Raw genomic sequence first — 26,348 nt, 5'->3', positions numbered from 1 at the left:
GCGGAGAGTCCGACTAGCGGTCCAGCAGCCGTCCAGCAGCCGTCCAGCAGCCGTCCAGCAGCCCTCCAGCAGCCCTCCAGCAGCTGGGGCTGTGCAGCGCGTCTCCGCAGACTCACACCGGCTACCGGCTCTCAGTCCTGCTGCCGCGTTCAAGGTCTGTCGGACATCCTGCAAGTGGGACGTATGTGGGCACGTATACCTGGTTACCGCTGCCTGATACATCCCTATACTTATTCCGCCATATAAAAACTATTATTATTATTATTACTATTTTCGTCCAAAAACATGAAACTAAGGCACTGCACTGGGTGCTCCATCGTCCCCCCTGTGTGTCTCTGATGGCCCATTGTTCCCTGTAATGCTGTAATCCATCATGTCTGCAGACGTCTGCACACACACTCATGCATGGTTCAAATTGAAACACCTCTACAACCTCTTTGGCAGTAATAATCATGGCCCCCAGACGATAGTTATCCCTAAGTAGAACTGGGCTTTCCTGTAATAGCTTCTGTGACAAAGACGGCATCTTTTAATTAGTACGGACACTTCAAAAGCTGCAGGTGACACCACAAACTTCACTTCGATGTATATTTAATCATCATGTAAAAATCACATGACAGACCTTAGAAGTAGTCTGAAGGACAGCACATCAGAAGCCAGGAGTTACATGGAACACCTGAAGGCAGCACTTGGAGAGGTGACGTCACCACCGCCTTGACACAGACTGTCGCTGACGGTGTCTCCGGCACCGACGTCTCCCCCTGCAGTGAGTCTGACTGTCCAACAGTGGACATCAGCAGTTATTGACGAGGAGACAATGAGGGATGTCTCACACTGTCAGCTTGGTCTTTATTGGAAACACTGAGGAGCAGACTGACTGTGGCTCTTCACAGTGAAGTCTGTCCTCCTCCTGTCCCCAGCCAGCCACTGTGTCCCCTCACAGTCCCTCAAAGCAAACTATTTCACAAACAATGACAAAAAAAAAATACATCTCTCAGTACAAAGTGTCCCCTTGCTAAAGGTCAGGGACAACGAATCTTCAAAGCCCTGCAACAAATCTAAATTCATTTGAAGTGAAAGAAAATACATAAATAATAGTCTTACATCATAAAATGTCCCTCATTTCTGTCTATTTACTTTGCCCCCTGTTCTGCAGTTCAGCAACCAAACAATAAGTTTGTAGCAGCAACAGAAACATTAGACAGAACCACATGGTTTATGTGAAACAGTAAAACATCTGTTGGAGTGGTTTTGCACATTTTATCCCCATTTACATCTGTACTTCATATTGCAGTCAACTGATGGCACGTTTCTATGGCGGTATGGCTCTATGGATGGGCTCGGCTGGTCCACTGCTTTGGTCCAGATTGACATACCTCAACAGCTATCTAGTACCAATGTTCATGGTCCCCAGAGAATAAATCTTGTGTGTATGACAACCAGCTTGAAGAGACTTGAAACATGTTTAACTGCTGTTATAAGTGCAAAGCCTCACACAGTGTTCTCATATTGAAGGGGAATTAAGACACTGCTGCCTAAATCCTTTGCTCATCCAAAAACTGAAGTGTATACAAACAGTTAATGGATTTAAACATAAAAAAGCACTTGGGCAAGTACTCCTCTTCTCTCTCAGGCCCTAACACAGTTTATTGCTAAATAATTGACATAGCCTACTGTAGCAGCAACCTGTCTAAAAAAAGCTAACTTCTAGCAGCAAATCAGCCGCTGACCTCTTCAACAGGCATCTGTGGTGAAGCCTGAGCTCACTGGAACAAGAGGTACTGACAAAGAGGAAGTACTGGGCCCTAAATATGGCAGTTTCTCTTCCCATTATTCCTTGTTCTCTGATGTTTTACAGCTGTGCGGTCTTTTAAGGTGCTTCCAGTCAGCCTCGCTCTCACAGCGCTGGACTCTGCTGAAGAATTTCTTGATAAGAGCTTTGGCTTCTGCCTTAACTGCGGACAGATATTAGTACAGAGTTACAGAGCAGTGCAAAGAGGGGATACTGTTTATTTTGGATGATTTACCATGTGCTTACCTTGGGCTTTTCCGTGACTGCTTCCTTCTACAAGAAGGTGAGACAAGTAGCGAGCAAAGGACTTGAACAAATCCTACAACCAAAGAGGGCAACCGCTGAGAACTGAAACATGCCATTTCGTTTCACAGTAACACGTCTCTCCCTGTCGTGATAATGGCCCCTCTCACCTTGGTAGCAAACTTCCCCCGAGTATAAAAAGGGTCCAAATAGCGGACCACGATGTCGGCCGCTTCCTTCAGCGTCACCGGTTTCGGTGGCTCATTCACGGAGTGCAGGGCCCTCTCCTGCACATTAGGGTTAAAGGTCACTCTTCTGCTGCTGCCTTCTACAAGGCGGCTGCGCTTTGCGGGAGGAGACGACTTTCTGTTGGCTTTCATACCATCTGTCAGCTGGACATATACATCATGGATCATCATCAGTTACACTGCAGGAAGCAAAACTTAGAGTGGAGAGGAAACAGACACCCACCCCTTGTTTTAGAGCTGGTTCAGCTTCTTCCTTTGCTTTGATTCCTCTGTGAGGGGTGGAAAAAAATCTTGATAGATAAGGAATTTTAAAACAATGGCACTAAATGTAGAACATTAGCTTGGAAAACATGTAAAAACAGAGAAAGAAAAAAATATCTATGGCCAACATTTGCTGGGGACACTAAAAAGGGATGAACATGGGTGGGACGCACTTGTTTAATGCTTTGGGATTTTTATAGTTTTAGAATTTTATTATTATGCCATTTATTCCAACAGTGGCATAGAAAGACTGAGAGACTTCAGGTCGGACTCAAACCTGCTGTACTTTGCTATGTATGAGTAGTTAGAGTCTTTTTAAATTGCTGTGCATTGTCCTCCCAGGACCACCATACTTTCCCAGCAAAGTTGTTAAAAACTAATGTAATTACCCAGACCTTGTATCCTCTTCGGATGCACCTTGAACCAGCTTCAGCTCTGACGTCTCCAATTCATGCGTTCCCTCATCCGCATCCTCAATAAATATTACTTCTTCCATCCCATCCTGCGTCTCTGATTTCTCAGGGCTACTCTGTACAGCCTCTACATAAACAGGTGATGGTTCCTGCTGACAGGTGTCGTCTTCAGAGATCACAATGATAGTTTCAGGTGATGAAACATCATATTCCCTCATTGCCTCTGGCTCCTCCTGCCTTTTTTCCGTAGACTGTTTCTTAAAGTACTGGGTAATGTTCTGGGAACTTTTTGCTGCTTCTGCCAGTTTCTGCTGCTTCTTGCTCATAGCTTTGCCCCCCTTTGTAGGGCTGTTTGTGAAGGTAGCAACTGCATTTGCTCTGGCTCTGATAGACGATGGCACACCTGAGGATATATCTTTGCTTGTGTCTTTCGTTTTCCCCTTCACAAATGACCTTCCTGAAGTCTCAGCACTCTCTGACCACGTGTTAGAAGCAGTGTCCAATGTAGAGGACTTCAGCAGGTCCTTGGCAGTCTGAAATGGGTTGGAGAAGCCCCTCTGGCCCGCCCCTACCCTTTTACGCTTCAGCTAGAAGAATAATGGAAAAACAAATACATTTTATAGTCAAGTTAGTCTGCAGCTACAAAACTTCATTATATTTGCTTCTAAACTTGTTGAATAAAGATCTTACTGAGTAGATTTCAGATGCAGATGTGAACCCCTGCAGCTCTTCAGAAAAGGATGAACAGGAGGAAGATGATGGTTCCTCTTTAAGTTGCTCAACTTCTTTGGATTCATTGCTGCTTTTTCCTCCTTCTGAGGGAGGTGCCCTTTTCTTTAACTCTGATACCTTCAAAATAAGAACAATGTCAGGCTTTTTGTCCTACTCATGTGAACAGCAGAACAGTTGGCAATTACCTTCTTAAGAACAGCAGCTTTGTACAAGTTGGACGACTTGCTGTTCTTGAACACCTCATGCTCAATATCCACTGCTAAGGACTCTGTGTCAGAGCTTGGAGGTGGAGAGGGGATATTATATATATATATAAAAAAAAACAAAAAACGGTGCAAGGTGTTAATTTTTCTGAATGTGAATGAATAAGAATGATGCCTGTGTCATGTGTCTGTATCATTACTTGAATGCATCTTCTGCCCCCTGGTGGCCATACAATGCCTCTTCCAAGAGGTACAGACAGTGTTCTCTGGCCTGAAATATAAAATTCATTAAGAAATAAAAAATAAATAAATAATAATAATAATTAATCTCTTGCAAAGAGATAAGGGTGGGTGATATGTAAAAGCAGTAAAGTTAAAGAACTGTGTTCAAAAAAAGAAAACATCTCTGTGGTCAGACATGCTCTTTAATAACTTCATTTCAGATACCAAAGATAAAGATTCCCACTGGTACTTGACAAAATCTCATCAGCTCTAATACACAGATAGGCTACAGTGGCAGTATTTTATTTTCATCTGCTTCAGTCTGTGTATTTATAGAAATTATGTTTTATTATTGCCCTTTCGCATTTCATGGCAGATGAGTGACTGAATTCCTGTAGATGTGTTAATGAATGGAGCAGATATGAGGAATGTGTTTGTTGTACTTAACCATCATGTTGTACCTTTACAGTGAGCCTGGGAATCTTCTGGCTGCTGGCCTCTCTGAGTGGGCAGTTCACATCTGCACAGAGAGACACGCTGCTCATATGACAGCAAAATCAGAATGAATATTCATTGTGAATGATTTGCTTCTTTATTCATATTACCTGGGGGAACAAAGTCTTCACTGGGGCCATCACTTCCCTAAAGAATCAGACGCACAGACATAAATTCAGAGGTAGATGAAGCTATTGCGCTTAATTGCTGATATGGTGACACTGGTACACTTCCTCTTTATCTTTTCAGTTTGAAACAGACCCTGTTGCAGCTTAACAATCTCTTTGTGTGGTTGTTTTTATCCATGAACTTGCTACATACTAACATCTTCAGCCTGTGAGGTGTTAATATCATCTGAGTGTAGCATTATTTTAATCAGTTAATTCTCTGGAATTGCATTAATATTTATATGCGCTTCTAATGGTGAATTACAGCTGTCAACTATTTTAATTTCCATTACGATGTTCACGTCTCTGTTGTTGGTGTTCTGTTTCTACAGTATCACTGTTATGACGAGATTCCTGTTTTCAGTGATGCTGTGTTGTAAACTGTTCACCCAGACTTCACTTGAGCCTACTGAGGAATAGTTTTCCATCAGTGTTGTGCCAGTTTCACTAAACATGTGGGAGCGATTTACAACAAGCCTCCCATACAGGGGCCCCAACAACCTCTGTCTTTCCACACACAGGCCTGTCACAGCTGGTGAACAGATGTACTGACACACAACGCAAACAATGTATGGAGCCGTTTTCTAATCCTATTATGTTTACAATTGTGCTAAAACTTTTGTGTTAATTATTATCATTCACCCTCCGTAGGCTCATCTGTTGCTTGAAGAGGTCGGAAAACTCTTTTTTCCTCTTCAGGGGGTTATCTTCATTATTACCACTTTCTGGTTCATCATACCTTCAAAGTGGTGAAACTAATGTTAGTCTCAGGTTCTCCATCACGTCGTATTACTCTGATTCCACAACAAAGAAACAGAAATGAAAGTGGGACTAATCAAATAAATGTTTCAAAGGATGTCACTGAAATTGTCTTGCCTCTCAAAGCCATAGCCCCTGTTTCCTCCTTCATAAATGCCTGGATGGAAACCGAATGGTCCTTTGGGCTCTTTGCTCTGAACTGCCAAAGTGTTGCTGCTGAGGACAGCCGCTCTCTCTAGCTGAGCACGCACAGCTTTCGGGTTACTACAGTAGTCGCAGGAGCCAGCACAGTTTGGAGCCTTGTCACCAAAGAACCTGGAGATTATTGCATGACGGCAACTGTTGGGTAGATAAGACACACACATGAAGGTACAACGAAGTGACAAAGCTTCTGAAAATTAAAATAAATTACAAGAACAGATGCACCACAAAGTGATGCTGCAACAACAGGCAATGTGACAAATAATGTTTTTGTGAACACATCAAAAACCTCACTATCGTACACAAGCTGTTTGGAGCAGCTATCTAGTGCATTATTGATCTATTGATCTATGTTGTATAACCATCACACACAAACCACAATTAATGTTTCTGTTTTCAAAAAGAATAAACAAAGCAGAAGGGATACAGCTGTCTGGCAATTGCAATACTTAAGAAAATAGAATTATCTTCATTCAAAAAATAGGAAATGCATTACAACTAAATTAAATCTTAATTGGAAAGGTGACTTTCAGTGGTATTTTCCAACATGGAAAACACTTGTACAGACCATTGCCATTAATTTGTGAAAAGATCGCACCTTTTTCCTGTGTATTATCTGTTTCTCTTTATTTAAATCCCTGCTTTACATGTGACTGTTATCACTCACTGGCTCACACTCTTGTATCACATCCAACATTATGCAACACTTCAAACACAGACACAGTGTGTTTGGAAAGCAGCTCATTAAACAAGCCACTTGAACAACATACTAACTACCTTGTTGGAAATGGAAATGCTCATCTGCACAGCCCCGAAAGAGAGCCAAGCAGTCTCACAACAAGGAGGTGGGGAAAGACAGTGAGGCACACAAAGAGTCTGAAGCAACAGTCACTCCCAGGCAGGACTGTCAGAGAGAAAACAGCCTTCAAACTCAAGTAAGGAGCACAGTCACATCACACAGCAACAACCACAAGTAGGTGTGACTACTAAAAACACAACAACAAAAACAAGAGAAGTCTGAGGAAAGACCTAAAGAGATGCAAAAAAGGGTCAGAGGATAGCAGAGAAGCAGTGACTGGGATTTGTTTTTGTGTCATCTCATTTTCACTCAACTCCACGTGCCTGAGGAATTATCCCCTAACCCTAATCTCACACTGACTGATAATCTCTGGCAGTTCCTGGGCACTCTACCTCTGGATTATTCACAGCACTTGGACACAACAGGTAACTCCTTCAGAGAAGATGCCACATTCATCACTGCCTCCCCTTCATCAACTCGTCTGCTTACTACTGTTCTGTCATCTCTCTGCCAGTTAGTCTGTGCTGAGTTGAGTGTGTGAAAACAACAAAGACCCTCATAGGTAAGTGCTTCTCACAGTGAGTGACTGCTTGTGTGCGTTGGAGAGACAAAGCACCTGAGAAATACTGCAGGCTGGGAAGAATGACAAGAATGTCTTTGAAAATCCAGACATGTTCTGTGCAGACACACACAAAATCTAAACTAGTCAGATTTAACATAAGGAGCTGGGGTAACTGTAGCTATACAGGATCTTAACTGGAGGAGTTTCTCTCTGTTTGAATCCTTAAATTATCATTTTCACGACTAAACCTCACATAGAGTCAATGGGGAAAAGTGAGGGAGTAAATTTTTAAGAAATGTCTCACAAAAAGACTGACCTATGGTTCACCTGTAAGTAGGAGCCTGGGACTCCAGCTCCGCCCTGGTAAACATACTCGCTCTCAAAGCACACACTCAGCCAAAAACACTACATGCTTTATACGAGTTCACCTCCAGGTAGGAAAACTCAAAGAGAGGGAAAAAAAAAAAAAACTACAATTACGCTGCATGGGGATGAGTTACATCCTGCTTACACTTAACATAGGCAAATAAATGAGATACTGTGTAAACTAAATTAAAGCTTGACCTTTCCAGTGTAAACACATGCACCTTGTTTTTGCCCCATCACCACAATGGATGCCAAACAAGAGACGCTGAATCTTCTGAACAGGATATGGATAAAGCTGCAGGGGCTGCCCAGTGCCAATCCAATAGAGGTCGGAGCTTTCTCCGTCCTGTTGACCTTCATCTGTGAGTGTCTGCTTTATTTTGCTAATGATTTTCTGTGTTTTTTAAGAATTAACCTCTCCTGAAACTGATTTGTTCTCCCAAAGTGCTGGTCCTGTTCATGACAGTGCTGACGTGCCTGACCTGCTGCTGCTGTCGTAAGAACAAAATGAAGGGACAGAGGATCTAAGCACAAGGACGATTGTTCTATTGGCACACATGGACTGATGGGAGATGGTGGACATACACACGTACACACACACACAAAAAAAAAAAAAAAAAAAACTTTATCTGCAGCTCTCTGAAGCGCCACAGATCCTGCAAAGTCAATGAAAATCCCTGTGAGAGTCTCGGCTCATAGGTAAAGATTCAAGATCCATTTCAGTCGAGACTCGGGTGTGTTCAACTGCAATGAAGAGGCCCAACCCTTGAACAACAAAGCACCTGACAAACACAGAGAAGGGTTTTCTGACACACCAGACAAACACAGAGAAGGGTTTTCTGACACACCAGACGTGCCAGAGACACCTGCCAAAGCTGCCAGACTTTCAGGAGAATCCACATTCTTTGGTGCATCCCAGCACTCAACAGGACACAGCAATGCCTCTGAATTGAGGAACAGGCAGGTTTATCCCCAGTCCCCGCTTTAACAAAATATACACAATATGAGAAGGAAATACATGGAAAATCTTTGACCCTTCTGTCAAAGATGGGACAAACTCAACAGAAGGTTAAACACTGAGCTATAAACAGGAAAACTTAATTGGTTTGATAATGTTTTTCTAAACCTGACTATGTATCATTCTTAAGGAATGAGGATTGGCAGCCAAACTTTGAATTTAATAATATCCCCCTAAGTGGGGGAGCTGTTTTTAAAACTGGAGGCGTTTCTTGGCATGCTCTGTACAACAAATTACAAAGGAAGATTGAGTCTGCCCTCTGCTGCACACAAACAGAAATAGCATGTACATAATGAGGGATGGTCAATGTATAAAGCTTCATGCTGTATTCCTGTAAGGGACAAAGTGATTAGAGCAGGTCACGCTTTGACTTAACTTTTCTTGTCTTACTTTGATTTTTAAGAAATAAACCAGTGACTTGCATGAGTATGAGTATTGATTTCTTTACTCACCCTTCTTGCTCACAGAACGATACCATGGCTTCGAAGTCTGTAATTGCTGTTTTGTCTATGTCCTTTGCATGGCCACGTTTCTCCTATAAACAAGTTGTGCACAGCTGTTGACACACCATGACCATGATCTTGAACTTTAGATTTATGATCTTTTTCCGTTGCTGTGCTGACCTGTCTGCGGGCAATTTCCTTGCGGATGAGGAACAGTATTCGTTCTTTGTCTTTTGGAGAGTAATAAGTGCGACATGAGGAGGGGAGCCCATCTCTTCCTGCTCGCCCAGACTCTTGGTAGTAACTGGCCAGAGACTTTGCAAGGTTCCAGTGAGCTACAAACCTGTAGGATTGACAGAACCATCAGCCCATACAAAATTTACAGAAATACTGCAGCAAATACAAAATATTACATTATATTACACTTATATTATAAGTGTCTCACCTGACATTGGCCTTGTCTACTCCCATTCCAAAGCTGATGGTGGCAACAATAACCAACACCTTCCCCTGCATCCAATCATTCTGGACCTCTGTGCGATCTCCTGGTTTCAAACCTGCATATACAAAAGTAAAATACATCAGCTCCAATGCCCAGTGTTTACTAGTCCTACACATACTTAAAAAACACTTCCACCTGCATGATAAGGTTTGGCCAAGACTCCAAGTCTGGTCAGCTGATAAGCCACCGTCTCACAGCCTTCCCTCGTCCGGCAATAAACAATCCCACAACCCTGTACACAAATATCAAATAGTGCGAGAGAGACAACATTCTCAGGGAAACAAGGTTATTCTTCTGCATCAAACTAGAATTTTTTGGTACATCATAAAGAAGTGCAACAGCACATTATTCACTAACATACTTTAGTGAACACTTTATAAATAGCCTGCACAAAGTGTTGCTTATCACAGCTGCATCTGCCATGAGATCTTAGGGCTGATATCATCACTGGAGTTTATTGTGGCATCTTTCAGAATTACGCAGAAAATTCACAGATGACATCAGGATTGATGTTAAAACCTTTCGTATTGACTTGCAACAATTTAAAAGAAAAGAGTCACAGCAGGGTACTCTTAATGTCTGATATCTATCCTGGGATGAAAAGACTGAGAGAGCAGAGATGGGATTTGGGCACAATGTGAACTACACTGTTATCAAACCAGACTTAACCGTCTTGACTGCTTTCCACCTCCACTGTTTTCTAATGCAATTATTGGTTGGACATTGGAGGTCATGACAGACAGAAGTTAGCTTACCAGAGATGTTTCTCCATGTATCTAATAATGAAGGAGTTGACACACATGTAAGATGGGCAGTATGTTTGGGAGTATAAGCCTACTGGAGAGCAGTGATTTTCAAATATTGCACTCATATTTGGATATGTGAAATTTTTAAATTGTGGTTTCCAAGATAAGTCAGGAAAATGAGACTCAATTGTATAATTCATTCGGTTAGCTTGGAACCACAGACATTAAGTGACTCATTTTGCCTTTGGAAACACTTTGAAAAATGTACAGAAAATCTCGGGATAACTTCAGTTATTAATAGCATATCCTTTCGTTTCTGTGTTTTCTTCCTCCACCATTCTTTAGCAGCAGGTTAGGCAGATGGTGCTAAACAGAGCAGAGCAACACACAAAATCCAATCCAGTCCACTGACCTGTCCATAAGACCCGCTGCTCTGTGCCAGTGCCTTGTTAATAAAGGCATGCAGGTGGATGTATGGGTCTGGCAGCAATTCCATGAAGATGACATCATAGTGCAAGTTACTGCGGAAAACAGGTGTAACAAAAGAAAGTGGCAAACGCAGCCTGAGGGACTGAACAATGTCCTCTTGTACATTCTTGGGTGCTGTCGCTGTCAGGGCCAAGCAGGGAACTCCAGGCAAGCGAGCACGCAGCTCACCCAGTTTGAGGTAGTCTGGTCTGAAATCATGGCCCCACTGAGAGACGCAATGAGCCTCGTCCACAGCCAGGTGGGACAACAGACCACGAGAGCTCAGGCCTGTTAAGCAGGGCTGGAATGAGGGAGAGGCTACCATCTCTGGAGTTATGTAGAGCAGCTTCAGCTTTGGGCTGCTGCTCTCCAAGTCGGTCAGGATCAGACGGCGCTCACCCGCTGGGAGCTTTGAGTTGATGGAGCAGGCAGGGATGTTCAGGTCCTTCAGGTGCTGCACTTGGTCCTGAGAAGAAACACAGGAATGAGCAATAAAAACAAAACAAAAAGTAAATCAACCCTGCACTTGTTTATATATTTATTTGTCCATAAATCAGATCAGATCTTCATTTAAGTTACCATTAACAGCAATCACATTTAGCTAATGGTATTAACAAAGGCTATTTGGAGTCACGAGTGAGTACGCCTTGGATTCAATCAATGAAACAAAGGTGGTGTGTACAAGAGCTAATTTGACTAATACAAAGGTTTGTAATTCACACAAAACATCAGGTGATGCAATCAACACCTCACAAAAAAAGAGATTTAAGACTTATGTGTAAGATTTGTTGACTTGTTTAAATCATAAAATGTTTAAAATTGCATTTGAAAGAGGTTATATGTTAATAATCCACAGTCAGACAAATTGTCTATAACTTTCACCAGCAGTGGAATAACAACACTACATATCAGAGCCACAACCTAAGACTGAAAAGAATCATTCAGCTAGTTAACAAATCTAACATACAGTCAGTACACCAAGTGCACATTACAAAGGAAGCAGCTTCCCTCTCAAAAACAAATTGTTGTGGCTGAAGTCTTCCTCTTTACATTCCACCACACTACTGGGAAAAGTTTAATGAACTGGTGACTATGGTTGAATTGTCTGATCAATACTACATGCAGTGTAAAAAGGGCACTTCATACAAACACAAAATCATGAGTCCAAAGGGGAAGTATGATGGAAAATCACAATGTGGGACTGGTCTGCTGCCCCTGGGCCATTGTTACATATTTATTATAGATATTATTAATGTGACTGGTAAAAGCAAGTTATATTTCCATGTTTGATAGTGTCTCTTAAAGGATAATGTCAATGTGGATGTTCATTTGCTGAAGCTCAGTAGAATTTGGGTGACACAGCAGGAAAATGGCAGCGAGGATTAAAATAAATCAACTGCATATCTCAGTAAAATAAGTTAAACACCAGGTATCCTGAGCATGTTGCTGAGCTGAAGCACCTCTGCAGAAAGCCTGGTTCAACGTTCTTCCTGAATAATGTGAAGGTCTGGTCAGCAGCTACTAGATGAGTTTGTTTCAGGTTACTGATGAAAGGGATGCATTTTGAGGTAATGCAACTCAAGTGTGTTTAATAAATGCACCAGAGATGGTTGATAATCTTTGAGTTATACGGCGGAAGTAACTTTAAAATAACAGCTAATGCAGAAACCCATGCCATTCAAAAGGAGTCGTCTACCTTTTTAGTTGTCATTAGAACAGAGACTGTGGGAAAAGTAGTCCCGGTATCTTAGACAGAGGCTGACCTGAATGAGGGCGATGAGTGGAGATATAACCAGAGTGATGCCCTCAGCCAACACTGCAGGCAGCTGGTAGCACAGAGACTTCCCTGCTCCAGTGGGCATGCACACAAACACATCCCTACCACCTGCACAACAACAACAATATAGTGTCACAAACAATGGTCTCTCTGACAACAATCACATATCCAGTGTGAGACATTTCCCCTTCAGCTTCGGGCTATTTAGCGTTAGCCAGTAAGTTTCCTCGCTGCTGTTAGCCAGCTAGCTTCAGCTAATTAGAGTCGGGATACAGAAAGTAAATAAAATAAATTAACAAGCACACGGCCGACTCACCTTTAAGGACAGCTTTGACAGCATCTTCCTGTAGCTTAGACCTGAAGTTGTCAAACCCAAAGTGGGTTTTTAAAGCTTGTTTTAAACTTGTTGTCATCGTCTTTCCGTCACATAACCCGTTCTTGTGTTGTCGCACACGAATGACATCATCACAGTGCTAATAGCAGAGAAACTGAAAATGCAACTTTAAATAAATACAAAAACAAAAGCAACATAATTTCAATTATATCCAGTCGCTCCTCATAAAGTCTGTTTAATTTTGAATTTTTTATGTTATGTTATTTTTATAATATGTGTATGTTTAATGCGGTGACATCACGGTCAGATTGAGAGCTCTGTGATTGGTGCAGCTGGTTCACACTTTTCAACTCGCAATGCAAATAATTGTGTGGACAAAAAGTATGTGGACACCCTCTAACCCAATACTCTATCACAAGCAAACTTTCACAATTTAAATTGGTTATAGTATGTTATATCAACGACATGTTCGACAAATAAATATATAAAAATACTAAATCATGCTGAGTTGCATATGCTTAATTGGTGGACTATCAGGCTATAATTAAGGCTATTAACATGCAAGCAGCATTTGAATGCCTAAGATGGCCAGGGTTGAGCTGCTAAATGAACCTGACACACCGATTTGTATTTTAACCTATACTGATGCCTCATATTCAAGAGGATTGTTATTTCAGCCATCATTAACACAACTGTAAAATAAATATTTTGGATTAAAAAGTGCAATACCTTCCTCCAAACTGCAGTGGGGAAAAAGTAAAATAAAGTAAAAGAATAATTTTCAAAAATTAATATATTTCATTAAATGTACTCAAATGTAGACACACAAGGGGTCAGTAATATGTTCATGTAATGTTTCTTGATGTGTAAGTTGAGTGAAATTTTCAAACTTTTAACACATTCTATGTCTAATTGCAAGTAATGTTTGACAGGTCAATTACTTTTCTCTTAATGATTAAAAGGTCCCTCAGCCTGTGTTACATCTAAATACATGATCATACACATACACTTAATAACGCAGCCCTACATCAATAAATAGACTAGAATTTAAGACACACATTTGCTTTATTTATTATTCACATAGTGCATTCTTACTGCAGGATTAATATTGCACAATACATTAAGTTAATGCTATAGGCTTTATTTGAAATGTATGAAAATACATTGTTTGAGCAAAGGGAAACATGATAACATGGCAGCACAGGTTCAGTCATTGACAAGTGGGCCACAGCATTGAGATGTGTGTAGTATATTGTCCTACTCTCAGAGCACTGATGAGTGTTAGTGCTTGGGCTTTTAGCGCCAGTGACTCCTACACAGATAACATGATAACTCTATAGTGAGAAAGTGGCAGCAAAAATCACAGTGAAGCAGCAGCAGCATAGAATATGGTCACATTGGAGAGCTATAGTTGGTCTTTTACATCAGGATCTTTGATTCTGATTACAGTTTTACATAACCTGGTTTATTATACTTTAACATGATGTCTACTGGATCTTAAAGGAAGAGGTGACAGAAGGAAACTCAACCCCAGAGGCAGGACGTGGAGCAGAGACAATGGGTCTTAGCTGCTGGGGACCTGATCACCAGATCCTTGATGATTTCTACTGTACCAAACAATGGGAACAGCTTCTCGGTGAAGCTCTCATTGTAGGTGTAAATATGCAGGTGTTTGTCCACATCATAGAAGGACAGCTGGCCATGCTCATAGTCGAGGTAGATGCCCACTTTGCGAGGGATGAGGCCTGGGGGCAGGGAAGTGAAGGGCACAGTCAGCGCCTTCAGCTCAGTGCCCCTCTCCAGCCGCAGGGTCAGGTACCCTGTATTGGTGTTGAGTGACTTGAAGCCCTTCCTCAAGGCAGACTCTTTTGCCACACCCAGCCGCCAGTCCCGCTCGCCGACCTCCACCTCCCAGTAGTGCCGGCCAGACCCAAAGCCCTCCACCCCAACAGCACACCACCAGCCGTCAAAGCGCTGGTGGTAGTTGGGAACATCCTTCCTCTCAAAGCCACAGCGCATCCTCTTCTCATCAGTGGAGATGAGCAGATCAGGGTTTGCTGTGTCTAGATCCAGGGTCACCTCAACTACAGGGTCAAGCAACAGTCCAAATTAGCAGACTGACTCAGAGGAGATTACACTGATTGAAAGACTGATAGAATTAATCCTGTACCTGCAGCATCTGAGATCCAGTCCCAAACTGCAAACATGCAACATTTTTATGAGAGAGCAGTAAATTATGATATTGTACATTATCTGTTATGCAATGAAAACACAACGGACTGTGGATCTAACAATAGTCGATTGTGATACATGCAAATACCTGTAAATTGTAAAAAATGTATAAAATGTAAAAATAGAAAGATCTTGCACGTATCCTGTACAGAATGTATTAAATTTCACTCTACTATCTGCTACTCACCTGGTTGAGGAATGTAGGATATGCCACCTTCAAAAAGAGAGAAACAGACTCATAAGGGTTTGAAAGTTTACACATATACATTGAGATTACAAATTAATTCAGTTTTAATTCAACAACAAACCAATATTCTGAGTCTTCTGCTTCCACATGAGCCATTGCTGTGGTATGGTGTCCTGCAAGAATACGCCAAGAAAGATTTTATCATACCTGAACAACAAATTGATAAAGTACCAACCCCAAAGTGAATATTATAACAAACCTTATCTGGGCGCTGCAGCATTAAAGTCCACATGACCAGTTCCATAGCAGTCAGCAAATTGGGTGCACGACCCCAACGCCAGGCTGACTGAAGGTCCTCCAAAACCTTTGCCACAGGTTCTCCAGGCCACACACTTTGCTGCAAGATAGTCAATTAAAATAAAAAGTTTCTATGTAGAAAAAAAAAAAAGCCGCAAAGAGGGAGGGGTACATATGTGAACTTCCCACCTCAGGCTGAGCTCTCACGTCCTTGATCCAGTTGAGGATCACGTTTTTGGCCTGCAGAAGGTCCTGTTCACTAATCAGATCTGGCAATTTGCCCTCACCCATCTCTGGCCAGCCATCAGTCTGCAAGGGCCTTTTCTGCAAAAAGATCCACATCATTAATCAGTAAACCTGTCAATTCTTTAAGGATAGTTCATGTGTATCCGGATCATTTGTTTCCCAGATAAGCACCTTACTCTCCAGCCTGGACGCCCACTGCAGGATGAAGGCCTTGCAGAGAGGAGTTGGCCAAGTGTCATCCTGGTTCCAAATGTGCTCCAGGACTGCTGATCTCTGCAGTGAGGGGAAAGTTGAACCAGTATCATCACATAGTTTAATTTCCTTTTTACCATCAAAAAGAAGGTTTGTGAGGAATGTTGTTTTTTTCTGTCATATGGCTTCATGAGTGAATTATGAACACTAATTTATTCTTTCTTTTTATGTCTATTACCCTGAGATGGTCAACCAGCCTGAGTCCAGTTCTGCTTTAGTCTCTGTTTCTTAAAAATAAGTTTTCCTTTGTCACTATCAAAAAGAGTTTGTTGAATTGTAGCATCTTTGTGAAATATATTGTGTAGACATGCTCTATTTGGATAGTGGCTTATGGTAACTTTTGCTATGTAATATAAATAAACTTTGAATTGATTTGTAATGATCCTTTGACTTTAGATGATCCTGGATCCAGACCATTCAGTTCTGACAGTGCTCTAACGCTGATGATTCCAATGTTGTAGTGCATTTGCAAGAGATCATACCTGGCACACTCGGCTGAGGTCTCTAGCCAGATCCACAACAAACAGCTGATCCTCATCCAGAGGCTCCCTCTTGTCCTTCTTTGCTCTCTTATTAGATTCCTATAAGGAATTTTTTTTTAAATAGGAAACAGTTTGTAAAGAGAACAATTCTCGGTAAAATGAACTCAAAAGACACTTGAAGGACTAAAGATCTGCTTTATGGGTGTTTTCAAAACCAATAAGGTCAAATTAAATGGGAGATGGTCACTCAGCCTGATCAAAATGCAGATCGTGGCTCTGTTCCTGTCAGCAGAAACAAAAAGACACCATTCCTTTCCAGCCTCTCTGCAGTGATTCATACCATTAGCAACTATGCATATACAATAGCTGTTTTTTGATAAACAAAACCAGGAGAAGGGAAATGTGTGCCGTCACACGATAGTACAAAAACATTATCACATCACCTTTATACTGACATTGTGCCAGGAACAAAACAGGTTTGTGCATGAAACGCACAATGTTTCTTCTGAGCTTCCCAAAACATGTTACCTTTATCTTGGCCGTAAAGTTTTTGGCTGGCTCCACCATGAAGTGAAAACACTGCATCATCTTGGCTGGTCTTTAACAGTGGGAAACAAAAATAAAAAAACGTCACTTTTGACAATCGTATGAACATGTCTTATCTAGTGGCAGAAGCTCCTCTATATGTTTCGGTAGCAGCCTTGACACCTTATCACAGAGCATTAGAATGTATTGAAATTTACATGGACATATATAAATCTTAATCTGGTACTTTCTTGTCTGTGCAGAGTCTGGTGGCATTTACCCCCACTAAGACTATATGACAGAGGACAGGGTTCTGCTGGTAAACTTGATCCATATTTACTTTATATTTATTTAGGATGATCTGGGGTCGAACTACATTTGGTGGCTGACAGAAGACACTATTCTATCAGACCCCTGGTCATCTGTCCCCTTAAGACACAACCTTGCAGTCAAAGCAAAATGTCACGAAGAGAGCTAAAACGGCTATTCGGTAAAATCATCACCTCTGAGGGTGACCACATGTGAAGGACGTGGTGTCCCTGGCCCTGGCCGGCATTGCCAAATACAAAAAATTATCTACTAAACCAGTTAGCAAAGTCATATTATCTCTGGTGAGATATGAGGAATGTTTCTGATTTTCAGCAGGTCACATCAGGGGCAGTGATAAACCGGAGCAGAACAGAGCAATAAAAAAATAATAATAATAATAAAAAAACATCCAGCAAAACGTGACAGGTCATGCGTGTTTTCAGCTAAGCCTTCCTCAAGCCTTCCTCTCTCTTTTTGTCTTCCTCACTTAATGAAAAAAATTATAATTTCAAGCACAAGGTGTAGCATTTATAAACAGTGGTTTTGTAAGTGGTTCATATGTTGTGTATAATACTACATATGCAGCAATGCTGATTTATATAAAAAGCCAAGCAAAAATATCTCATTTGCAACTGTACATTGATAATGTATGAAAATAGCACTGACTGAAAAACAGACTGCAGGCGTATGAAGGGGGAAGCGCTCAGAAATAAAAGATTCATTGCTGTCGTGGGAAAACATGACCAAGCAGCTTTTGCAGTGAGAGCGACCCAGTTGGAGGCCAGCTGACTGCGCATAAGGTAAGCACACACCTGCCGTGTGACTTTGCGGCAAATCTATGTTGTATATACAATTAGACTCCTTCTGCACGTTGCAAACTCATTTATCTGAAACTCTAAACGTCTCACAACGATACATTTCAAACATTCACCCTGCTTATTTCGGATGTCATTGCGGGGCGTCCTGTATAAAACAACACAAACAACACAAGGTTGATCTTTGCACATTTACGCACAACTTACCTTCGTGTTCGGCGAGCTGGTGAAACAGTGCGGGTGTCTTCTCGTCTCAGCGGCGTGCAGACAGTCGGGCAGTGTTTCGTCTGTGTGCTGCAGTGTCTGACCTTGTTTACATACCAGCCTGATCGGAAGCCTTCGGCTTTTTCCGGCAGTGACGGGAGCAAGTCCCTCCTCAGTGGACAAGACGCGCCGCCATGTTTGAAAGTTGTATACCATATATATATATATAAAAAAAAAGACACAAAGGCTGTTGCTATTGTGTAAAGTCTTCTCACGTCATATTCCTACTCTACGGAGCCCAAATTCTACGGGGAATTTTTTTACTTCACAACTTCAGGTATGTTTCAGTGTAGACAAAGATTGGACACACAAAACTTTCAGTTTATAAAATAGAAAACATCATGCATATCCTGTATGGAGTTGTTAATGTGAACTGGAATTCAATCAAATGCAATATCAGGATGCTTATTGCATGTTTACATCAGTATTAATAATAGGTCTATATTCTGCATGACTAATTGTTATAGCTTTTTCAAAAGCAGTTACCAGAAAATACTATTTCATGCTGTGTATTTTAATAACCCTTACCCTAACCCAAACAAAATAGTATTTAAAGTAAAAATATAAAATATATGTCTTAAGGAGATAAACTCGTGATTTTTACAATATTGTGAATTCCAGGATGTTATCGGTGCCATGCCATTACCACCTGTCTATAAAATATTGTATATTAATGGTGCCAAAGATTATAAAATAAAATAAAATAGGTAGTGTTTTGTTTTGAAAACTCCTGTGATTCACAAATAGTAGCGGTTTGGTTTCCATCCACCCGTTTCCATCACAAGAATACTCTACAGGGTATATACCTATGTTTTTAGGAGTAGTTATTTTAATCTATCTTTTAGAGTTAGTTCAATTGGAATGAAATTGTCAGAAGTTTCACAATACCATAGTGTGTGAAATTGTAAAAAAAAAACAGGTGAAAACATTTATGAACAAGCATGTACATCTATAAATAGACATATGGAAATATCACAACACTTCTTTAACTGGCCACCAGATGTCAAGACACTATAAATAGTGAAGCTGACCTTTGTTAGCTGGTGAGTCTGAGTAGGCTTTGCTTAAAAAAAATCATCAACAATAATCTATTGTTGAATAATAACAGTCAATTGGAAAAAACATAAAAGATTTTATTACATCTGCTTTCACTGGGAAATAATGAGGTGTCACTTGTTTTTCTTTAATAAATACAGTAGAAGACAATGTGCAGGACAAATTATCTGCATGTGTACATAAGCTGCATAACATCTTTGTTGAATCAAGACAAACAAGCAGCTCTTTACAAGGAACTTAGAAGTTCTCCATTGTTTTCGTTTCACATTCACTGCTGAGGAGTTTAAACTTTTTGGAGAACAGAACAAGCAAAACCTCAAGCCCAACACATAAAATAATAATAATAATAACAATAATAATAAAAGTATCTCATAAAAAAGAAAGCAATCACAGAGTACTGTCTGACTCAGAAGAAAAAAAGAAGTGGGATAAAGTAAAAAGAAAGGGAACATTTTTGGTGAAACCGTAAGTTGGCTTATTCTAACTTCACAAAAGGCACCTATTTCAGTTTTCCCCCACACAGGCTTAGCCACATGTTGGAGTAGTTTCACACAGCGTCGCTCATCATACAGATGTCAAAATTAGACAGTGAGTTTCATGGCTGAGAAACAGCAGAATAACTGTGGACAGAAAACAGCATACACTTGGCAAAGTAAATGGAGATTCTCTTTTTTTGTATGCCTCAGTCCTCTAGTCCTCAAATCTCTTCATCCTCTGTCCTGATCAAGATGTACCAGCCACCTCAGCAAATATAAAGAAAACATCACATCCAGTGGTTTTAAGTGTAATATGTTCCAGTGACCGCGACCTGTAAACAGATAAGCAGTTGAAGATGAATAAATAAATGTTCCAGCGATGTGTATTTTCCTGAAGGGTGCCAGCTCCCCTGTGGTTGCTTTTCTGCTCATAACCCAACAGTAGCTGTGTCTAAACATAAAGACAGTTTTGAGGTATCTGAATCAGTTTGTATAAATGTGGGTAGGCTCTCACTATGATCATGTCTCCAGCCTTTGTCTCCATTTGGTAAATTCATCCACATGAAAGCCATGAGGTTTCTTTCACATTCATCAGGTAGCTTCACAACTTGAATCAGACAGGCAGAATAGGACTGTTAGTGTCCGTGTTGACTGGGTGAGGTGTGTCAGTCTGAGTGTCAGGATATGGGAATTCATTCTGAGGATGAGAGCTGTCCATACTAGATGGGAAGATGTTGTTCGGCACCTCCAAAGACTGGCGGATACTTTCTTCATATGATGGTGGTGGCTGCAGGAAAAGTGGAAACAACAACACAGTTTTGAAACAAAGTTTTGTGCCAGCTTGCAGCTTAGATGATTAAGTTGCATGTGAAAAATGATGCTTATTATGATGAACCTAATGGAAAATTAACACCAAATTTTAGTGTTTGTGATGAATTTCTCATCACCTGCTAAGTTGAAGTGTAACTCGAATATTCACTTTCTGTTCTAGAAATATCTGTCTCTTTATCCACTAAATGGTCTGGTTTATTTACCAGCTGTTCTCTTCACTTCAGTATTTGTTGTTGTTAGTGAGAGCTCCTTATTGGGCAGGAAATCAATAAGCTGAAACTCAAAATCAACTTTAGTAAAGGTGATTGTTTTCTAAATGTTGTGTATGTTCATCACTATGAGGAACCAATTTAACAATCTTGCAAGTTTTCAGTGTTGATTGGCACTTAGTTAATGTGTCAATTATAATCATTAATGTTGCTAGATGCTGATTTCAATTTGATTTCAAAAGAATGAGTGCATCACCATCAACACCCATGTTCAAATGACTAACTTTAGCAGAAATAAACATCCTGACACAAAGTTCTTTTGGTATATAAAACTTTTCAATTTCAATTTCAACTAATCAATTGATTTGCTTTCGTGTCATTTTGAACACTAGGTTACTCTTGAAGAGTGTTCACATATTATAGAAATAATATAGATGATGACCTTTCCTATATACCACTAGATGTCTACTGCCAAAAACAAGTGGAGCACGTTTGTATTTACATTGCCAATTTATCTTGTCGGCCCCCCTGTACATGAATTTCTCAAATGCATTATCTTTCTGATCACATCTAGCAGATCCAAATTCCCTGGCTAAGTCCTCTTATCTTTTAATTGCTTCAGAACCCTCAGGCAATAGGAGCAACCCTACAAACCTGCCTTCCGTTTGATACACGCACTAAACACACGCCAGGCCACAAAAAGTTTTACTACTATGTCACCTCGGGCCAACAGACAGACTGGGGTAAATTAAGGGGCCATGATTTAAACTCTGCTAGCAGAGTCTAGGGGAGGTGGGGTGGGGGCTTTTGGTGACTACTGATGATTTGACTGGAAAGTACTGTGTGTGTGAATGTGCTTTCTGTTTGTGTCTGTGTGTGACAGAGAAATGAACAGTCATGCTGGGGGACTGTTTAATTAAGGCAAAGGTGGGGAGGTCAAAGAAGAAAAAACTATAGAAGACAGGATCACAAAGCAGCCTTCTTGGGCACTGTTTGCACTTACGATACAGGCTCTAATTATGTTTGATGTGCCTTTTTCTCATTACCTAGTTTGCTCAAGCGTTGTATGAGTCAAAGGTTCAGCGAAAGATCAACACGGTAAAACCCTGAAATGCAGCAACCAGCACAATTCAGTGGTGAGCATCAGATGAGCCAATTGGCCATCCTGTTTACTGCTTTCTGAAAGCAGTCTAATCTTTGGCCATGCTCTTGTTACAATAGTGTGTGACAGCATGGTCATAATAGAAAAAGCTTGCTTCTCACCATGTGTATTGATAGTGGAATTACACTAGAGAGGTTCGCATAATATCCAGAGTTTACATGAGCTTTATTCTCTAAGAATATGATGGGAGTAAAGTGTCTTCCCTATTCCCATGCTTAACAACAGCACCTGACAGCCTTTGTGACTGTATCAATTGCTGTGGCAGTCCTAATTCCTAATATACCCCACCTCAGTTACAATGGGCCCATTGAGGCCAAAGCGGTCTGCAATCATCATGTGGATCTGTCGCTGGCGGTCCTTCTTTCGAACGCTCTCGTAGGAGGGCAGCCTTGGCAGGGGGGCTTCCAGTGTAGGAAGGCTGTAGCTGGAGGGCAGGCCGATGAAGAACAGCTGACCTGCCTGCTGAGACACACACAGGTCAAAGCTCAGTGGGGCACTCGTGAGGCACAGAAAACATACTTTCATATATTGAGGATTTTTGGATAATGGCCAAAAATACACCCCATCACTGACACCCATTTTACACACAAAGGCCAGTGAGCTGCAGTCATTGAAACATTTCACTTCAAAGGCGGGCACTTTACAATCTATCCATTGTGGTTTGTATGGTAGGATATATAATAATCTGAAGTGAAAGTACCCCATTATCCATTGTTATCTGCTCTCTCACCTGGGTGTTGTTGTCATCCACGACCTGTGTCTGCTCCAAACAAGAAGATCCCACCAGTGTTTGTCTGCTGCTATGATACTGAGGAGGCGCATCCTGTAAAACAAGTAGCAATAACTGAAACATGTGTTTGTGTACTTAGGTTATAAATGAACCTGTTTCAGTCTAAAGCATTTAACAGTTTATATTTTAACTGCGTTACCTACACGGCACGTCCCCCATGTTCTGTCTGCAATTAGTCAAAAGTCTTCTAATTTCAGTCCAATTGACTAATTTTCATGCCTTGTTTAACCACTGTAGACTCTGTCTGTTTGAGCAATACCATAAATTATCTAATCAATAAGGCGACCACCCTCTGATTTCCGTGCCTCCTCCCAGTCCCACCCCCTCTAAAACAAGACCTGTCAATGTCTCACTGTATGAGGTGCAGGAATCCTGAAAAAGGGCCGCCAGGAAAACTAGGTAATTGCCTTAGGTCTAAATGAGTCTCTTTTGTGTTGGGAACAATGTGATGTCCCACTGTGTCATCTGGGTCCCTAGGCAACAAACCACGCCGTGTGGTCTTTTCAGTGTCTCTCTATTCCCCCTGAGGCTGCAGCAGGTACCTCTTAACGAGCACACTCCAATACACATTATGGCTTTGTCTGTCATTTGGGTTGGCATTACAACAAAGTCAATTTGTTGCTTGACTGAGATTTAAATCCAGCATGAGGATGAGAGGTGCTAGGAAAACATTTGCTGCTTGTGATGTTAACACAATTCCCTCCTAATTTAAGGAAACAGGAGTTGAGCACTTAAACAGAAGAGGAATAAAATATAACATTTATCATTTTCCCAGGCCACTTTAAGCAATTACATCACTCCCATTTAGAGTGACGCACTCTAATGACCTTTGCCATAACCCTCACATCATTTCAGAGAGGGCGAGACCACACCAAAAAGGTGATGTCAAAGGTCACTTTTTCTCACTGGTTTGTACTTTTAAGAAGCAAAAAAAAAAAAAAAATCCTCTGGAAAAAGCGGCAGAAAAAAAAAAGAAGTTGTCCTTTTGTCTCCTGCCATTGATTCAGTAAGTGTGAAAAAGCACAACCGTGTAAAATCGTCGGGGGAGGATCCCAGAGGCAGTGTGCCTTTCTCAACACTCCAACCTAAAGGAGATCCATTGTCCCGCTTGTGTCCCCAACACCCACAGTGGGGTCTGTCCACTATTCATGGTGCAAACTGAAGCAGGGAGAGGTATGTGACTATGAAGTTGAGGACATGAAATGTCCCACAGGAACACAAAGAAACAGTGTTTGTGTGTGTTTCCTTCATGGAGTAACTAACCATCACTTTTCCTCTTGACAAAAATAGCCAAAAATATATATTTTTTATCACAAGCTTCACAAATATATAATAAATGATACATGTTGAGGGGATAGCAATATCGGACAGCAAATGACAATAAACCCATAAACTACAACACAGCTGCAGAATGCCCCTCTGCACTACCTACCTGTGTCTTGGTGTGTCTCATTGTGCTGACCTGACAGTAAGGTAAAGCAGTCAGTGCTGTCTTATCAGCCACACCGTGCATGGATATAACTGTTACTAAAATTCAACATGGACAGTTTGTACTGGTAAAACGCTCTGTTAGTTCCTTAAATGGGATAACAGATCGTCTCCATTAAAACCAGAACTGAGGAGAATTTCCTGTCTGTTAAAGGAGGGTGGTGGTGGAGGGGTGTCTCTGCAAACTGAAGATAACACTGAGAGCTCACCCCAAGGACTTACGGAGACGAGTAACAAGTCAGGAAAAGGAAGCTGAGAGAATGGGCGACCAATGAAAAGTCACCTCTGTGGAGTGTTTACATTTCATTGTCACCTCATCCTGCGCCATCTCCTCCAACTTTACACATCCATCAGACACTGTAGGTGCTGTTGGGTCTGTGCCATCTTGAAGAAGTTGGACACAAGAATTACTCAAAATGTCTCACATTCCAGCAAAAAGGTAAAATATCAGGTTTGCTTGAGTTTACCTGTGTTGTCAATGTTAGAGGCAAAATTTGCTTTGTAGTGATTTCATTTAATTGTTTCCAAACTAGAATCAATATGTGTGGTATGTGCTAATTCTGTCCAATTCCATTGGAGCCACTGTGGCTCTCTGAGTTATTTGTAGAGAGCAGCTAGTTCAGCTGAGGCAAATTCATTGCCTGACAATGATCAGATCAAGTCTATTTTAGTCCCTTTCCCCTCAGCCATGCAAATTGAATCTGACACTTCTTAATGTGGCTATACTATAGGTGGACATGGTGTCTTGGGAGTCCTGGTCCGCTGTGTCAATGGCATCCCAACAAACTTGCTGGATCATGATCTAAACTGAACATGCAGGCCACTTTAAGAACAGAAATGGCACTTTCTTCTTCTTTGTTTTCCTCTTACCATATCTGCATGAGGCCCCTGATAGGAGCGGAGTTTGCAGCACTGTGGATCCTTGCGATAAATAATGGACAGCAGCACCACAATAACAACAAAGAAGACCAGAGAGGAAACTGTTCAAAAGCAGGAAAGAAGGACATGTTAGTCACAGCTCACCACACAGCTCTTCACAAGTTAGATCTTTGGTAAAGTTTGTGGTAATGACAACGCTATTAACCCAGCTTTGAGTGACAGTCTCTACACATTGATCACTTTAAAGTGTAATTTCCCTCCTGTGCTCTACCTGTCTGTCAAGAGGAATGACAGCATAAAAAACTCAGAGGTGATAGATTAACGCTGACAATATTCACTGCCACATTCCACGTGACTGTTTTATGAAAATCCATGAAGTTTTTCTCTGTTTCCACATGAGGAAATCATAGCAAAAATCGACTTGTTTCCATATCACCCTGCTGTAATGAGCTCTTTTTAGATGATTAAAAATACCAGACAGGGAGAAAGTAACCTTAAAATGGTTAAACACAGACAGGCATGTTTAAAGAGGGAGGTTTGTAAATTCATATTTTTTTAGATATATGAGGCAGTTTAAAGGTTTACTTACAGGACGCAGCAACCATGGTGAGTTGATCCGATGTCAGCTGTGAGGAGGGAAGAGTTGGACTTGCAGTTGTGGACATGTCTTCGGTGTAAACTGTTAATGATCCCTTCAGAAATCCTCCTGAACTCATCAGCCTCCAAACAAAGGCTCTCATTCTCTGTATCTCTATTTCGAAATCACAGACAAGAAACGGAAAGCGGCTCTGCTGTCGCACCTCGTCATTGCGTCCTCACTCCCGGTCGGATGAGGGTGACGGTCCACATGCGCTCTGGGAGTCGGATCCCCAGCTCTCTCCTCCTGGTCGGTGTGAGCCCACCTCTCCAAACCGCGTGACGTCGCTCTGGCTGCGCGCTGGACGGCAGCAGTGTGCGCCTTGTGGATTTGCACTGGCATGGAGCAGCAGTCACTACTGAGTCAGCACACTAATTATTCATCGGGATTTTTTTTCCAAATTATCATTTTAGATTCTCCCTGATACACTCACGCGCACAAAAATCCAGATCCAGAAAAG

The 26,348-nt window shown here is 41.3% G+C and overlaps 3 protein-coding genes and 1 long non-coding RNA gene across 6 annotated transcripts; 1 reads left to right on the top strand and 3 right to left on the bottom strand.

The window, feature by feature from the left end:
- Nucleotides 1-583: 583 nt before the first annotated feature.
- On the bottom strand, nt 584-12,868 carry recql5 (RecQ helicase-like 5). Of its 3 annotated transcripts, none has more exons than XM_029508890.1 (19): nt 12,734-12,868; nt 12,404-12,525; nt 10,585-11,106; nt 9,562-9,658; nt 9,370-9,481; nt 9,105-9,267; nt 8,934-9,016; nt 5,653-5,874; nt 5,419-5,515; nt 4,720-4,756; nt 4,576-4,634; nt 4,093-4,163; nt 3,875-3,968; nt 3,648-3,806; nt 2,934-3,544; nt 2,507-2,552; nt 2,206-2,427; nt 2,039-2,111; nt 584-1,955 (listed from the first exon to the last, which is right to left on the bottom strand). In XM_029508890.1, exons 1-19 carry the CDS (start codon nt 12,828-12,830, stop codon nt 1,831-1,833), a joined length of 3,012 nt encoding a protein of 1,003 aa, XP_029364750.1. In that variant the 5' UTR covers nt 12,831-12,868; the 3' UTR covers nt 584-1,830. The 3 variants fall into 3 exon arrangements, with proteins under 3 accessions (XP_029364750.1, XP_029364751.1, XP_029364752.1); XM_029508891.1 differs by having other exon boundaries at nt 2,940-3,544; XM_029508892.1 differs by lacking the exon at nt 12,404-12,525 and having other exon boundaries at nt 12,734-12,858.
- LOC115047757 (uncharacterized) lies at nt 6,641-8,908 on the top strand. Its single transcript, XR_003841024.1, has 4 exons — nt 6,641-6,960; nt 7,050-7,097; nt 7,670-7,825; nt 7,909-8,908. It is a non-coding gene; the product is annotated as an uncharacterized LOC115047757 (long non-coding RNA).
- A 929-nt stretch (nt 12,869-13,797) lies between the features above and the next one.
- On the bottom strand, nt 13,798-18,426 carry LOC115047751 (butyrophilin subfamily 3 member A3). The gene is made up of 10 exons (XM_029508885.1): nt 18,304-18,426; nt 16,976-17,045; nt 16,448-16,546; nt 15,885-15,986; nt 15,657-15,791; nt 15,430-15,567; nt 15,292-15,343; nt 15,171-15,197; nt 14,922-14,948; nt 13,798-14,835 (listed from the first exon to the last, which is right to left on the bottom strand). Exons 2-10 carry the CDS (start codon nt 17,033-17,035, stop codon nt 14,276-14,278), a joined length of 1,200 nt encoding a protein of 399 aa, XP_029364745.1. The 5' UTR covers nt 17,036-17,045; nt 18,304-18,426; the 3' UTR covers nt 13,798-14,275.
- A 1,089-nt stretch (nt 18,427-19,515) lies between these two features.
- Nucleotides 19,516-25,991, bottom strand: LOC115047257 (uncharacterized). Its single transcript, XM_029508064.1, has 5 exons — nt 25,841-25,991; nt 25,243-25,352; nt 22,825-22,917; nt 22,383-22,553; nt 19,516-20,679 (listed from the first exon to the last, which is right to left on the bottom strand). The coding sequence occupies exons 1-5, from the start codon at nt 25,989-25,991 to the stop codon at nt 20,506-20,508; spliced, it is 699 nt and encodes a 232-aa protein (XP_029363924.1). The 3' UTR covers nt 19,516-20,505.
- Between the last annotated feature and the right edge of the window lie 357 nt (nt 25,992-26,348).

This window comes from Echeneis naucrates, chromosome 8 (assembly GCF_900963305.1).
Source record: "Echeneis naucrates chromosome 8, fEcheNa1.1, whole genome shotgun sequence".
NCBI lineage: Eukaryota > Metazoa > Chordata > Actinopteri > Carangiformes > Echeneidae > Echeneis > Echeneis naucrates.
This window is presented reverse-complemented; position numbering and strand designations above follow the sequence as displayed.